The 15,881-nt window shown below is 52.8% G+C and overlaps 1 protein-coding gene across 6 annotated transcripts in view; it reads right to left on the bottom strand.

The window, feature by feature from the left end:
- Window positions 1–12,507: 12,507 nt before the first annotated feature.
- Window positions 12,508–15,881, bottom strand: part of ADCK1 (aarF domain containing kinase 1) — a 93,731-nt gene continuing 90,357 nt past the window's right edge. For 5 of the 6 annotated variants that reach the window (XM_075103625.1, XM_075103628.1, XM_075103623.1 and 2 more), the window contains 2 exons: window positions 14,917–15,110; window positions 12,511–13,516 (listed from right to left, as the gene is read on the bottom strand). In XM_075103625.1, the coding sequence (XP_074959726.1) occupies window positions 13,345–13,516; window positions 14,917–15,110 (366 nt within the window). In that variant the 3' untranslated portion in view covers window positions 12,511–13,344. Of the gene's footprint in view, window positions 13,517–14,916; window positions 15,111–15,881 lie in introns of all 6 variants that reach the window. The other variant, XM_075103624.1, reaches the window with a different exon arrangement.

Below are 15,881 nucleotides of genomic sequence, written 5' to 3'. Positions count from 1 at the left end.
ACACATGAGAAATTAATGACAAAATGAGGGTGCTGGTGGAGGCTGAGTCCTGTCCTGCTGTAAAACACCCAGTCCTTTTCTGTCCTTCCTAGCCAAGCAAGAGCCCTTGACTTTTTGCTCTGTTTTATGTTCCCTTTTGCTTCCTCTTCCCCTCCAAACCACATTGCTCTCTCTTAGAGTTGCCCACCATCTCCCTCTCTGACCGCTGTGCATGCCCAAAGCGATTAACTCTGCCACTTTCTCTGGGTCTGTTCCTCTGAAGATTACTGTCTCATGTTCAGAGTGGATAATCCATCAACCAAATGGCCACCTGCCACCCGGGGGTCTGACACAGTCCTTTGGCACCTGTGCTAGCAGGTGTCTCTGGCTGCACAGCCAGTAGAGCATGGAGAAGGCAGTGCACTGGGAGCAAATACAGCATGGGTTGTAGTTTAGTGCTCCAGCCAGCACAGGCACACATCAACATGAGCACACATATGCATGTTTATACAAGCAGCTCGACAGCCTCAAATCTCAGGAGATGGCTGGAAGAAGAGCCCAGGAATGAAATAGCCATCAGGAGACATCTTGCCTTCTCTTACACTGTGACCTCCCTTTAAATCAGAAGGTGGAACTCTCCTTACCAAGAGCTGGGTCGGGTCTTCAGATGACTTATGGATCTTACAGTGTTATTATCTGAAGCATATGAGAAAGTGAACTGGAGCTGAACATTGTGCCCATGCTGAGCCCACATGCTGGTGCTCACAGGGTGCCTTGAGCCCTGCTCTTGCAGTGCTGCTGGACCTCCCTGCCAGAGCTGGTGCTCTTGCAGGCCGGCTGACAGGCTTCAGCCTGCCGTGGTTAGCACAGCATCTCCTTTTCCCTGCTAACAGCCCTTCTCCACACAGAGCCCAGGTCATCCTCTCACGAAGCGTGGGATGGCACCTCCTGGCCCAGTGATGCCACTGCCGATCTCGCTCTCCACAGAGCCCTGCCAAAACACCTCCAGCCCAACTACTGTGTCTGTTCTAGCCTCCCGCCCAGGCTGAGCTGAGGTCTCAGACCACTATTTAAGACCAAACCATTGATCTTTGGAGTAATCCAAAACACACTCAACACCCCTCTGCAATAAGGACCATTGATAAACAGCATCAGCATCTTTACGATATGACCCAAACCACACCCAGGCCTCCTTCAGCCCACCAAGATGTCTTGGAGAGGTAAATCAAGAGTGACAGAAACACCACTGCAGCATGAGTTTTGAAGGCAGGGTCCAGAAAGAAAAGCAAGAAGGAAATGGTTTGGCATGTGGATGCACCATGCACTCTGCTTTGGGCAGCTGGGCACAGCCCTACCAGCTTTATGCAGCTGACATGGGGCAACATCTGCCTCGTGGCTAAAGCACAAACCAAAGGGAAACTGTGTGCCTCGTGCCAGTTGGCGGTCCCTCCCTGGGCCCTGTTTGCCATGCCCCTAGCACCAGCCAGCAGTGCCGTGAGGTGATGGCACATGGGCTGTCAGTGCAGCAGAAACTGGGGAAAAATCATGCTGAGAAACTGGTTGCAAATAAGACAAATATGCGAGAAGAGAGGCTGAACAGTGAGATGCAGGCTCCTTGCTGGGAGTGAGCCTAAGCTGGCCAGGCTGCTCACATAGTGAATGGTGACCTGGCTGATATAACAAGCCTTTTAAGAAATCCAGTTTCCGCCACTTTCACTGGTGTTTCTTTCCCTTCTTTCCTTTATGTTTCCCTTGTTAGTAAGTTTTTTAAGGGCAGATAGCTTACCCAATCAAGGTGCCCTGGGAGGAGGGACGGGGCTGTCTGACCCCCTACCCGTTCCCTACTGACAGGCATTTATTCAAATCCTTCTCCAGTTTCAACCAAGGGAGAGGCATAGAGATCCCAGAGGTAATGAAAGTCCTTTAGATTCAATTAAAATAGCTAGGTGGATAGAGGAGAGAGGACTCTGAGCTTCCCCACTGCAGGAGAGATTGCAGTGTGAGCTAAAATACCAAGCACCAGAAAACCTTCATGGGAGAAACCATGTAAATACCCGAGGCCACAGGAAGCACATTTAATCCGCCCCCACACTCAGAAGGGCACTTGCAGTTGGACATGGAGCAGGGAGTCAGCAGGTGACAGAGGCAGGCACAGACCATCATGGCTGGATCAGCGGCAGGCCTCTGTTCCTCTGGCCTCTGCGCAGACGGAGGGCGCAGCTGTCTGGGAGCAGATGCATCTGTTGCACCTAGTCTGCTATCATGTGGATTCCCTTCCTGGCATTGTTGGCTAGCGCTGAACTGTGCATTAATGTCTGGAACTGCCAAAGACGTTCAAAAGGCCTCTCCATCTCTCACAAAAGAAAGAGCATCCTCATTCCCCGTCACACCTGTCCCAAGGAGACTGTATCCTCTATGCTAACGATGCTGGGCCAGCTCTGTAAAGAAGCCACACTGTGCCGCTAATGCTCCTGCATCCCCTAGGCAGAGCGAGGCCAATGAGCCTGCTCTCTGTGCAAATCTTCCCACACCCTCTCTGCAAATAAGCTCATGCCAGGTCATAGCCTGACTCCACTGCTGACTTTGCTGGCACATGAGCGCCTGCCAATTCCTTCAGAAGCTGCTGAACAATATGAACTAGGCTTAATGATGGATGAGACTCTTGAGCGCTCCCTGTGGATTTTCTGTACTCTGCTTGGGAGATCCCGTTTCCCCCTCTGAAAGAAGAAGGCAGCAAATGGAAGGGCATTATCCCTCCTAGTCGCACTGAAACATTGGCAGTGCCAGCACATAAGAAATGGAAGGAGACATATACCTTCCTCTTTTAAAAACAGAAGGGCTAGAATGCTTTCCAAGCCTAGAAACAAAGTTAAGGCCAAGGCTGACATTTCAGGGATCGTTGTCAATTAACTTAATGAATAAAATTCTCTTCAGCCATGCTCTGTGTGTGCAGGAGAGGGGCCCGATTGTTTTCCTGCCCCAGTTCTAGATAGCAATTTTTGCTGCATTCACTTGGAGACATCTGCCTGTTTTCATGCCTGCAGTGTAAGCTGGTGTTGAAGTTGCATTTGCTAAGGAGCCTCTCTGCTCCCTATCCTGGGGGCTATTTCAGGGCGAAAATATCCATTAACCACTTACACTGAAGCACACACTTGACAACAGCATGAGCAAAGAACATCACGATGAATCAAGCTCTGCATATAACTCATCAGCTGTGGCCAAGACCAGAGAGATGGAGGGAGCAGTGGTCCCGAGCAGGGTGGCTGCTTGTGCCACGGTGGCCAGGCTGCACAGGCTCCTCAGCACCATGCCTGTGCCATGGCCTGGGTGGCGCAGCTTGCTCCTGGGGCATCACAACACAACCAACATCTCTAGCATGTGTGGTGCCCCCATGCAACCCCATTCCTGAGGGTGGCTGGACTTTCCGGGTGGCTCCCCCCACCTGCCGGCTGGCCCCAGAGAAATGTGCGCTGCCGCAAGCCCCTGCAGTCCTGCTCCTTCCCTGGGGACCTGAAACCACACCACATCCACCCTCCTCCCACTGCCAGTGATGCCTGAGTGGTGTTTCCCAGTCTCATGAGCTGCTGTTTCACCAACCACAACTTACAGATGGTAAATAAAATACCAGCAAGTTCCGAAACCCACTATAAAAAGATAAAGGGAGCAAGAAAGGGTTGGGTGTGGTTTGTGTTTCAGGTGTACAAATGACTGGAAATACCCTCCAAATCCCTGAAAACTCAGAGAAAACAGGAACAAAAGGTGGGAGAAAACCACACAAGCAAGGGTGAGGCAGCAAGGAGAGGGGCTCTCAGTATTGATGTTTGAAACGGGCTCTTTAAAATGGAAGATAATGACACTGAAAATTATTCTGAGCTTTTCAAAGGCATAAATGACCAAACTGCCTCCTGACTCCTGAATTACATTATCCAGAAAGAACTTAATAGCATGTTATTATCGCTTCTCCTTGCTGACAGGATTTCGGCACTGAAAAGACAAACAAGAAGTGCATTCATAATCGCCGCCGCGTTCACCTCTGCAACACGCCGGCCGCAGCTAATTTCAGGTAAGTGTCTTGGCGGCCGGCCGGAGGAGCTCGGCGGGGCTCGTCGCGCTTGGCGGCGAGGTAATTGCCTTTGTCACTGCCTGAGGGGGATCGGCTGGGTGTCCCCAGGGGGGCGGCCAGCACTGAAAGCCTGATGCATGAGGAAGAAAGGCATGGCCTGAGCCAGCCGGTGGCAGCTGATGGGGACCTTCCCGCAGAGGGGCACAGCGCTTCCTGCAAGGGGCCTGGGCTGTGCAGGCAGCAGTGGGGTCCTTGTGTCTGCTGTGTGGCTGTGGCTCCGCTGGCCTGCTGGGAGCTTGTAGGAATGGGAGGAAGACGAGAAAGGGGGACACAGGGACATGTGACTGCTGCAGATTGCTGTGAGCAAACACCCTGGCCTGAGTTGTCCAGGGATAGCCCCAACCTTTAGCATTTGTGGTGCATGGTTCCTTTTTGTGATGGGCAGCCTCAGGGATAGCAGTGTCGCTGATTTCCAGAGCTGGGCAGCCTGGCAAGACCCTCTCCTAACCCCATTTGCCACCCCATCCCCGTGCCCCAGTTCAGAGATCAGAAGGCAGCTCCATCACATTGTGCTCCCGACCAGCCTCGGTGTCTTAGCCCTGCCCTGGGACAGCCATCGTCCTGGTGCAAGGCCACAATGACCCTGGCATCATGCAATGCCACTGTGCCACCATCCGAGGGGCACCACAATGCAGCAGTTTGCTTTGGGCCATCCCCAAGGCCTTTCTTTAAGTTTTCCTTGGTTTTTATCAATGTGCACCACTGCAGTCCAAAACATCTCTCTCCTGGGAGGTGCCTCATCTCGTCCTGAAATCCCCCCCCCAACAGCCAGAGGTGGGGCTGGCTGCAGGAATGGCAGGACAGCATGGGAGCCCAGCCCAGAGGTAAAGAGGCAGGGAAGGGAAGGAGGCAGAGAGGCATTTTGTGGGCTCTGCTCAGCTGCTGCTGTTGCAGGATGTGTTTGTGTGGGGATACCCAGGACACAGAGTGTGACCCAGCCCAGCAAGGTCCCCGGGCAGAAGACCATCCATGCTGTGGTGCCGGCATGACGAAGCCAAGCTAAACCCCAGAGGAAGCCTTTCCAGTGCTCCGTGGCTGCCTGTGATTTATATCCCAGGTTTAACAACATTTCATTTCAGCAGCCATGCTCCAACATCCGTAAGCCCCTAAGCAAGCGAAGGGGGTAACTGCCAATAGCAGCCAGTGCTGTGCTCTGCCACCTGCTCGCTACATGCGTAGTCATGATTTTTTCCCCCCCCAGTAGCACAATATGGCAAATAAACCTTCCCAGCAGAAGACAAGCTGCAAAGGGAGCTCATGCAGCGTACCCAGAGCCACCCACATCATCGGGGTGGAACCCCAGCCAGCCTTGGCAGGAGGCTGCAGGAGAGGAGCCGTAAGAGCACCCATTCCCACAGCAAAATTCAAGTGCTGCTGGGGACAGAACACGTGGCACGGGAGAAGCCAAGCAGCTTTGCAGCCCTGTCGCCTCCCACGGGAGCTCCCCAGGGTTCAGTCTCTTGTCTGTGACTGCTTGGTGGGGAGTATGAATGCAGTGACCAGAGGAAACCATGGGGAGGAGACCTGGGATGGAGATCCTAAGAGTGAGACCATGGAGCAGTCTCCAGACTAAAGGAGTTGCATGAATTGTGTAACCCAGGCAGGGCCAGGGCTGAAGAGCAAAATGCAGAGAACGGCCCTTGGCCAGCGAGGGCTGCTTGTGCGACCTGCGCAGCCCTCCATCCTCTTCCCAGTTTCACTAACTCTGTTTCTCTGGGTACACAATTGAACAGTCAAGTATAATTTCTCCAAGGCAAAACTCTCCCATGAAACCAACTGTTCAGCCTGCCGTGCAGTTACCAACAGCACCGCACTTGTAGCCAACTTCCCACCCCAGATCAGACAATCTGCTTTCCTCCCTCCATCTTCCTCTGGGGCACTGTCTGACTCACACCAATGCATTTTAGGTGCGTTGATACCCCAAAGAAAATCCCCAGCTCACATCACCTCATTGCTCAGGTCTCCATGCTGGCTGTTGTAGAGCAGCTATTTCTGTGCTGACCTTCTGCTGCCAGTGGCTACGCTGACAGGCTTTCCCTGCTTTGGTTCTGCTCTGATTTATCTGATGGTCCCACGGTGCAGAGGAGCAACCACAGTCCCAGTGCAGGCGGGGTGCAGCACAGGCAGCCATGCACCTTATATTGCTGGGATTTCCTTTCAGTCTTATCAGCATGTGGGCTGAGAAGAGAGCAGGGCCTCAGGGGGCAGCCACCCTGGGGAGATGCTTGCTTACATCCATGCTGAGCCCAGAGCTGCAGGGCTGCAAACCACCAGCAGCTAACATGCATTTTACATGCAGACACGTCCTGCTAGGTCAGACCTAATCCTTGTTCCCTTCTTTGCAGTGCTCTGGTTTTAGGAAGAGGCTTTATGAGTGTAATTTATGTTCATATTTATCAGAGTAACCTCAGTAAAAAAGAATCTGAATCAAATGAAAACAAGATTAAGCAAAATAAAGTAAAATAGAATAAATAAAATAAAATATAAATTGTAAGATACCAAAGCTCCTCCCTACTCCACACTGCTCATGCAATCTGGGTGAACAGTTTTTACCAGCAATCAAAGTACCTGGATTAGAGCAAGCAACTCAAGAGGGAAGCTGTGCAGAGAGCAGCCTGTGATCTGATACCGTGGCTGATCTGGAGTGCCACAGAGGATGGCAAGCAAAGGGATGCTCTTCAGGTCACACAAGCCAACCCAGAAAGGCTTGAGCTGCATGGGGGCTCCCGGGGGAGGCCGGTGCTGCTGAACGTGTCGCAGGGTCGGCAGGAGGTGCGCAGGTAAGCGTGCAGCCCTGTCGGCGGGAGGCGTGCAGGTACAGGTGCAGCCATGTCCTGTCCAGGGCTCCCTCAGGCACAGCTGTGGGCACACACACGGCAATGAGCCCTGCAGGGGATACAGATGCAGGGGACACAGATGCAGATCGCTACCCCACAGAGAAGCACAGCAGCTTTCCAAGTTGGCATGGGGAAGATCTCTCAGCTGGGTGTAGCTCCTACCAACCCATATGCTGAATGCCCTCAGCTGGGGAAACACTCAGCACTGTCTCTACGGGGCCTGATTACCATCACACAGAGGTCACTTAGCATCCCTCCAACCTGCTCAGGAAGGCTTCCGCCACATGTGAGTAGAATTTACTGCTGATTTAAAGCCTGTTTAAAGCCTGAGGCAGCCACAGCAGGACCCTGGGAAGGTACACACTGTGTCTTCTCAGGAAGGCACTGCAACTTGTGGGTTTTTTCCCAAGAAGGACCTGAGAGGTGGCTGGCCGATGAAAACTGCAAAGCGAGCTACCCAGGCTGGCATTTGCTGGGGCAGGCAGGCTCACAGCCCTGGCTCCGCAACCAAACCAAACAAAAACAGCTGGCAAGCTCTGGCCTGGGCTTCAGAGCAAAGATGAGCCCTGGGCAGGGATGTTATCTTGTGGCTGAGCACAGACACTGACACAGATGGGGAGCTGGGAAGGGTGAAACCCAGAGCTAACCTCACCCCACAGCGCTGACTTGATGGACATGTGAGCCAGCCCCCTACCTGCTCTGTGCTGCGGCTGTCCAGCCTCATGGGCAGGCTGGCTGGAAGGGGTCACAAGGCATATGTCTCTGTCTGTCCTCCCACTCCGACAGAGACCAGCTGAGCCACTCTTTGACTTGCCAGGCCCTTGAGGCCCCCCAGGATGGAGATCCTCTCTGGGTGACATATCCTAGCTTTCCACCACCTCACTGGTGACGAAGTTCATCCCTGTGTGCAATCTAACTATCCAAGCTGTAACTTGTGGCCATCAGCCCTTGCTACGTTGCCTGACAGTGCCAGAAGGCGTTTGGCTCCCTCAACCCTCTTCCCCTTCTCTCCATCACCAAGGACAAGCACATCCCCTGGATGAGACAGAGATGGCCAGAGCTTGGGCTGCAGCAGCAGGAGCCAGCCTCTTGCCTCTAGAGAAGAGCCAAGGAGAATGAAATTTCTGTCCCCCTGTATTGGGTTTACATGGCAAGGTTTTTGTAGTGGGGCGGGCTACAAGGATGGCTTCTGTGAGAAGCTGCTAGAAGCTTCCCCCATGTCTGACAGAGCCAGTGCCAGCTGGCTCCAAGATGGACCCGCCACTGGCTAAGGCTGAGCCCATCAGCAACAGTGGTAGCGCCTCTGGGATAACATATTTAAGAAGGGCGAAAACACCCAAGTGGGCAACAAACTGCAGCCCAGAGAGAGGAGTGAGAATATGTGAGAGCAACAGCCCTGCAGACACCAAGGGCAGCGAAGAAGGAGGGGGAAGACAGGCTTCAGGCACCAGAGCAGATTCCCCTGCAGCCCATGGTGAAGACCATGGTGCGGCAGGCTGTCCCCCTGCAGCCCATGGAGGCCCATGGTGGAGCAGATATCCACCTGCAGCCCATGGAGGGCCCCACACCAGAGCAGGTGGATGCTCAAAGGAGGCTGTGACCCTGTGGGAAGCCCAGGATGGAGCAGGCTCCTGGCAGGACCTGTGGACCCATGGAGAGAGGAGCCCACACTGGGTCAGGTTTGCTGGCAGGACTTGTGACCCTGGGGGGGACCCACGCTGGAGCAGTCTGTTCCTGAAGGGCTGCACCCCGTGGAAGGGACCCACGCTGGAGCAGTTTGTGAAGAACTGCAGCCTGTGGGAAGGACTCACTTTGGAGAAATTCATGGAGGACTGTCTCCTGTGAGAGGGCCCCCAACGCTGGAGCAGGGGAAGGGTGTGAAGGGTCCTCCCCCTGAGGAGGAAGGAGTGGCAGAGACAATGTGTGATGAACTGACCACAACCCCCAATCCCCATCCCCCTGTGTCACTGGAGGGGAGGAAGTAGAGAAAATCAGGAGTGAAGTTAAGTCCGGGAAGAAGGGAGGGGTGGGGGAAAGGTGTTTTAAGATTTAGTTTTTATTTCTCATTATCCTACTCTGATTTGATTGGTAATAATTTTTTTTCCCCAACTCATGATGGTAATTAGTGAGTGATCTCTCCCTTGTCCTTATCTCAACCCATGAGCCTTTCATTATATTTTCTCTCCCCTGTCCAGCTGAGGAGGGGAGTGACAGGGTGGCTTTGGTGGGCACCTGCCATTCAGCCAGGGTCAGCCCACCACACCCCCTATTTTTAGCCATCCAGTTGTCAGGGAATGAAGGGGGAAGGCACTGGCTGCCCTGAGGGCTGCGCCCCTCCAGACGTCCCTCCCTCTGCTCCCACCTGAGTGCAGCTGTCCAGGCACAGCCTGCTGTGTGCAATGGCTCCTTGCATGCTCCAGGACCTGGCCACCTGCCCACACCCCTTTAGACCCCAGGTATGGGGGGAAGAGGGGTGCTGGGGTACAGAGAGCTGCAGTGGTGGGGAGGGGAGAGCCCTGCCAAGCAATGCGTTGGAAGGCAGCCCCAGTGACCCAAGGGGAGTCATTTGTGATGGGAATGACTTTGGCACTGGCCAGGCTGTGTGCTGGTCATGGTTCATTTGCTATGGGAAGCAGGGAGTGATTCATTTGGCAAGCTTCTACACTGCGACTGCACGAGGTTCATACACCCCTGCAAAATGGCAGAGGGCACCATGCAGCCTTGATCTGCAAATCTATATGCCACCCACTTGTCATCATTAAAGTTCACTGGATGTGCTGGGTAAAGGCTATGGTGTTTAGCCTGCACTAATGTGCTCTCTGGCTTTTTCTTCAGCTGGATATGAAAAAAGCCTGTTCACTTCATACACTAAATTCTTGCAGTTTTGCATGGCATCATCATTTACCCTGACTGCCCCATTTTCCACCTCCAGCCAACCTAATGATGGTACATTTAAATGCTAGATGAAATGGCTGCTGGTTCCCAGCATGTCTGAGAGCACCAACAGCCTTTAGGATAGGAGATGCTACAAGGCTACAACATAGTGTTTCATACTACAGGAGCTGAAAGTTGCCTATCAGATTTACATCTCTGGCCCCAGCTCTAGCGCCTGACTTATCAGTCCCAAGAAAGGATCGTTGGGCTCAGGAATCTGCTGCAAGGCCGACATTTAGCACCAAACTCCAGTCCACTTGCAGCTAAAGCCGGGCAGACAGCAGTGCGTGTGCCAACTGCAGGCAGAGCAGCAGAGGCTGCGTTTGCTGGTGGTGAAAACACCAATAAATGCAGGTTGGAAGGAGAGGCCAAGAGCACAGAGCTGATCCAGGTTACGCATGTTTGACAACCACAAATTGGGATGAGAAAGTGTCTTTTCAAAACCCTTTTAACACATTCACCTTTGAGAGCTTTCAGCAAAAAGACGAGGCAGGAATGTTAAAGGGTCAAACTCCGGGTGTTTGCTTGTTCTTTCCTCAGGCAAACCCTCATTGATTGACTGTGGGAAGGGTGAGAGCTGAGCACAACTGACGGAAGAGTCCCACTGCTAACACTGAAGCATGCAGCCTGCCAGCAGAGACTAATGTCAATAGACAAAGCTCTTCCAAATACACCCTGCTCCTTGCCCGCTGCACACTGCCAAAAGCAACAGTCTGAGGGGCTGCCGGTTCCCTACCACTTTTAGAGCCAGCACCTTCCTCGGGCAGCAGGACTAGCAGTCGCATGGCTGGATTTTGGAGGGGTAAAAGAACAGGCATGGTGGCTGAGAGCAGGCTGGGGGCTCGGCAGTCAATGCGAGAGTCAGCTGTGGGGAGCCTCTCCATGATGTAGGATCATCTGGAAATGAGGGATACACTATGAGGGATCTCACTATGGGATGAGCTTTCACGCACAGATGTTGGTGAGACCCAGACAGTGCTCTGGTCAGTATATCCAGACATGGATAGGCAAAGGCATTTGCAGGGGCAGCTACAAGATGAGGATGTGCAGTTGGTGACCATTGCTGGACGGTCCCCTGGACTTCACTGGGTGCACCAGGCCAATTTTTTGAGCAGAGCTCAACTTCTGAGGAGAACGAGACAGGCCCACCCACAGTGACCAGCCTACAAGCTGCAAATGCCTAAGCAAAACACTGATTCAGCCAGACTGCTCACATGAGCAAAGATTACTCATGTACAGGCTGCAGCACCAATACTCCAGGGCCCCTATGACTCCTTGTCGAGTCAGGAGTCTCGTCACTGCAATTACAACCACTACATTCCCTGATGCCATCACACAACTGAGAAGTCAGGGGAACCTCCGACCTGTCATTGCACAGGTTGGGGACATGCTTTGCAAGGACATTCAGTCTTACCAGGCTTTCTTTTTTTGCTCTTAGCAGAGGTGGGAGAGCACATCACTCCTGCTGCTGTCCCTATACTAGGAAGGGCTCAGAGAACTAATGCCAGGGTCAGGCAACTGACTGCACAGGAGACCAAAAACCCACGTTTGGTAATTCCCCATCCACAACTCTGCCAATCACACGCCACTTCTTGGCAGTCCTGAGCCAGCCAGCTGTGCCTACACAAACGCACACACACACACAGTCACTGTCATAAGCCACACTTCCATAGTTACTAACTCATTGTGCCCAAGCACACCTGCAGTCAGGTACCTTTTCTGGATTACAACCCCTCCCTCTCCCACACAGCCAGCTAGAGAACTGGTTCCTCAAGCACTGACACAGGCTCTCGCCCACACTCCACCCCCTGCTTCCCTTCCCATGCAAACGGACTCATGGCAAGGTGGGGTCTTGCACCTGTGCAAGCTGGGAAACTGCATGCAAACTGGAAAAGCACATGCTCTTCTCGTGGCTAGCTCTCAGGCACAGCCTGGTGCCTGAGTAACAACCTTCAGCTTAGCAAGCTTGCTGGCAGTAGAGGGATGTTCCCATCCTGTCCTTTGTGTCTTCTTTCACCAAGACAGTTTATGAGAAAGTGGAAATGACCTGAGCAGTCACCTCCATCCACCCTTCCTGGCTATAGGGATCTTCACAAGCAGCAGGGATGTCTCCCAGGATCCCAAATACACCTCACATAAAGGAGGCCTCTGGGTGAGACTTTCTGGTAGCCGTCCCGTTGCTGCAGAGTCAGAGCCATCAGACCTGTCACTTGCACCACCGAGCAAGTGGCAGGTTTTCATCTGAGGCAGGAGCAGTGAAATGTCACAGGCAGTGACGAGGTGAAATACTCAGTGTGTGGCACAGGGGTGGTGACACCTCACAGATGTGCTGTAGCATGCTCCCGCAGGCAGAGAGGAGGCAGGATCAGCATGGATCTGGGTGGCAAGGAGTGGAGAGTCCTCCCAGCAGAATGATGCCTGTTCCCCCATCCCATCCTAACACAACATCTGATGCAGCACTAGAGGACCCAGATGTGGAACAAACCTCTTGGGAAGAGGGAAGACCAAGGGGCCATTTCATTTGGCTTGCAAGGAGTTAACAGCGCAGCCTGGCATCACTCACTCAGTGGAGAAATGGAAACAGGACTGAGGTTAAGAGGCCCAAACATCACCCTGAGTGCACAGGCAGGCATTCCTCCCCAAAAGGTCTTTGATACAACACATTTATTTTGCTGTGCAGTACACATACATCACCAGCAGTTTCAGAGCCCTGAGTTGTCATTCTTCCTGCCTTCCCTGAATTTTGGAAAAGAGTCAGGACCACTGTCTCCTTTCCCCATTTCACCTGCAAGGAAACAAGCCAGGAAAAGTCCAAAAATTCAGAAGCACTTGCTGACAGGACTAGAGACAAACCTCAGGAAGCTGCACTCTCAGTCCACCACTCTCACCATCAGGGTTCACTTTCCCTGGTACTGGGAGAGGAAGTCCTAGTGCCAGCTCTCCCCAAGGTCTCACTCCTCTGAGAAACCCTCTGTACACCTGAACAGAAATCAGACTAAGGAGACTGCAAAAACTAATATAAACCCTATTGGATTTTAAAGGGACTTACCACCTCTCTCTGAGGGACTCAGAAATGTTTTGCGGCATTCCAGGCAGGGTTGGGATTCTCTTAAATTCTGTAAGATTGTTTAGGAAAGAGCCAAGGAGAGACTTTTGCTTCCAGTGCAGTCCCGCTGGAATCTGAGTGGAATTTCCCCTGCTCAGAGGGGGAAAGAAAGTGCCCTGCTCTTTCTGACACATGGTATCCCACACCTTTTCTCCTAAACCACGTAATGGCAGAGCTCCCAGTACCAACTCCACTCAGCAACACAGAGAAAGTTAATGCTGTAACAAGCAAGCACCGTGTGGCATGTAACATGGACAAGACCCAGAAATAGCCCACAGAATAGACAGAAACAGTAAGAAAGGCAAATGTGCCACGGAGAGCAGAAGGGAGGGAGGGAGCACCCAGGCGTCTCCCACCAGTTCATGTCAGTACATGGAATGGTGCATCCGGCTCAGGAGAGCAATGACCCAGTTCCCCAGCTGGGACCCCTTCAGCCACAGGAAGAGTTCATACAAGTTGATCTGCCACAGGCTTAGGGCTTCTGTGAGTGAGATCTGAGCCCTTCTGTAAAGCGAGTGACTCTTGCTCCTCTGGTACCTAGAATGAGAGAAACAGCTGCATTAGATGCAGCAGGAAGGAGGCCTGTCCTTCATCTTCAGTACAACTGACCCTCCCCAGGGGAGGGGAATGACCCGTCTCTGGAGAATCACTGTCAGTGAGGACCCCTGGGAGTAGGGACTTTCTCAAAGTAATGTTCCTGAGGAGCTGGGGACTGCCTTCCTAGCATGAATCTGGCAGATGAGATACCTTGTTCCCTTGTGAGCCCAGTTCTCTCCCCACTGTGCATAGTGACCCTGGGCCATGGCATTCTCTGCTTCTATGTTCAGCTTCACTTCAGCTAACAGGGATGGGTGTGCACCCTTACAGCTCTTCCTGGTAACACACTCCAGGAATCCTGGCACACTGATTCCAGGAAAAGTAATTCTCCACCTTTCTTCAGAAGCAGAGATTAACTGGGCTTAGTAGATCCATCATCAGGCAGAGAAATAACTTATTTCTTCTGCAAGGAGGAGGAATCTGAGGCAGAAGTGCATTGACTCATAAGACTCACAGATGGAAATCACCTGCACGACTCCTGTTCCTGACTTTTAAACATAAACTGGCAGCAATGAACTTGCAGATCTTTCCTACCCACAAATACTTCCCAGTGGTGATGCCTGTCATGGGCAAGAAGCCCCCTCCCCTCCGCTGGAACCCCCCTCTCTAAACGCTTATCCTAAGGGCTCGAACTCCATCCCTGTCCCCAGCCCCAGGGTGACAGACCTGCCCTCTGGAGAGCCTGATGAGCATGAGAACAGAACAGAGGCTGAGACGTGCAACTGCGCAGGGGCAGGACCACAGCAGATATGCTAATGAGAGGGAGAGGTCCACAGCTAAGAGTACAAGGGCAAGGGGTCAAGTTAGGCCTTGTCAGGGCCCTGAGTGGGGGGCTCTAATAAGCCTTAATGGCCCTGACTAGCCTGGGACTTCCCTCAATCCTCTACTGATATGCCCAGGAGCTCCAGTTAATCTCAGGCCTGCACCTTCAGTCCTTGCCTGAGCTACACTGGAGGACTAATGGTCCCCAGCTTGTGGTCTGCTGTGAAGCCCCTTGACCTGGACCTCAGCTCACATACTGACCTCTTGGCTTGACCTCAGCCCTGTCTTGTCACCATGGACCTGCCTGACAACCACTGGACCTGATCTAGACTGACTTTCTAGATTGACTGTGGACCTACCCTGTCATCGTGATGCTGCATTATGATATGGACTTTTGACTGGACATCATTTTTGACCTACCATCTCAGGGTCTGCCCTGCTCGCCTTGCTCAGCTACTGTGGGACTGGCCTCTGGCTGGCCTGCTGGCCCTGGAATGCCCCCCAGCTCCTGGCCCCCCAGGGACAGCCAGCCCCTGCTGCTCTATGTCTGACCTCTGGTGCCTGGAGAAGATACTCACGTGGAAACAGCTCTGATGCAACAGCGAGACATGTTGAGGAAGGAGCTGGCGTTGGCCCGTGTGTGCAGGGCTGACTCAATCCCCCTTAACAAGTCATTGGTCTTCAGCAGCAGCAGCATCTGGCGGGGGACGTTGTTGAGGAGCTGGGTGATCTGGGGTAGGTAAGCAGCAGCGTTGGACCGGATCTCCACATCCTGCAGCCAGCCAGTTCATGTCGGAGAGAAGGGAGAGAGAAGCTGAGAGTGCATGGGAAACCCAGGTCCAGATGTAGCTGAGGTTTGGCTAGAGAAGACAGTGTTTTTCCAGACCATGACTCTAGGCCAGAAACTAAAGAACTCTGTCCTGCTTTCCTACATACACCTGGCTGGCCATCACTCCTGCCACATCCTACCTGCCCCTCAGTGAGAGAAGGCCCTGTCCCCTCACTGGCAGAATTAATAGCCTCTCAGGAGAACAGGGCACTTCTTGCTATCTCAGTTCTTAGCTCCAGGCAGCCCACAGGAACCAGGTCTCATTACTGCCCTTGCCACCTTCTGACTGAGTCTCACCTCACCAGCCCTAAAGCTGGCAGAGCTGCAGGTAGCACAGGACTGCTCAGGAAGGTTGAGGCATGCTGCAAGGACAACCGCTGCTCCTTTCTTCCTGTGCCATGCAACTGATAGCTTTATGCTATACTGATGAAGCTGTTTCCAAGGCCTAGTTTAGTCCTCTGTCCTCAGCACAACTCAGTAGAGGTGAGAAAGCATTATGCAGTTAAGCATCATGCTAACCCAAAAGAACAAAACCTGTCATCTGTCAGACTAAGGGTCTATCTGGACCTATATCCTGTCTGGAGGCAGCCAGCTTAAGGAAAGAGTGTAAGATCAAGGCAGACAGAGAGTGATTCTTCATGTTCCTTGGTCCCCCAGCTTCCAAAAAATACACTTACTAAGATCCCCCTGATAACTGACAGGCTACAGCCTGAG

The sequence above is a fragment of the Phalacrocorax aristotelis genome, chromosome 9 (genome assembly GCF_949628215.1).
Source record: "Phalacrocorax aristotelis chromosome 9, bGulAri2.1, whole genome shotgun sequence".
NCBI classification, from domain to species: domain Eukaryota; kingdom Metazoa; phylum Chordata; class Aves; order Suliformes; family Phalacrocoracidae; genus Phalacrocorax; species Phalacrocorax aristotelis.
This window is presented reverse-complemented; position numbering and strand designations above follow the sequence as displayed.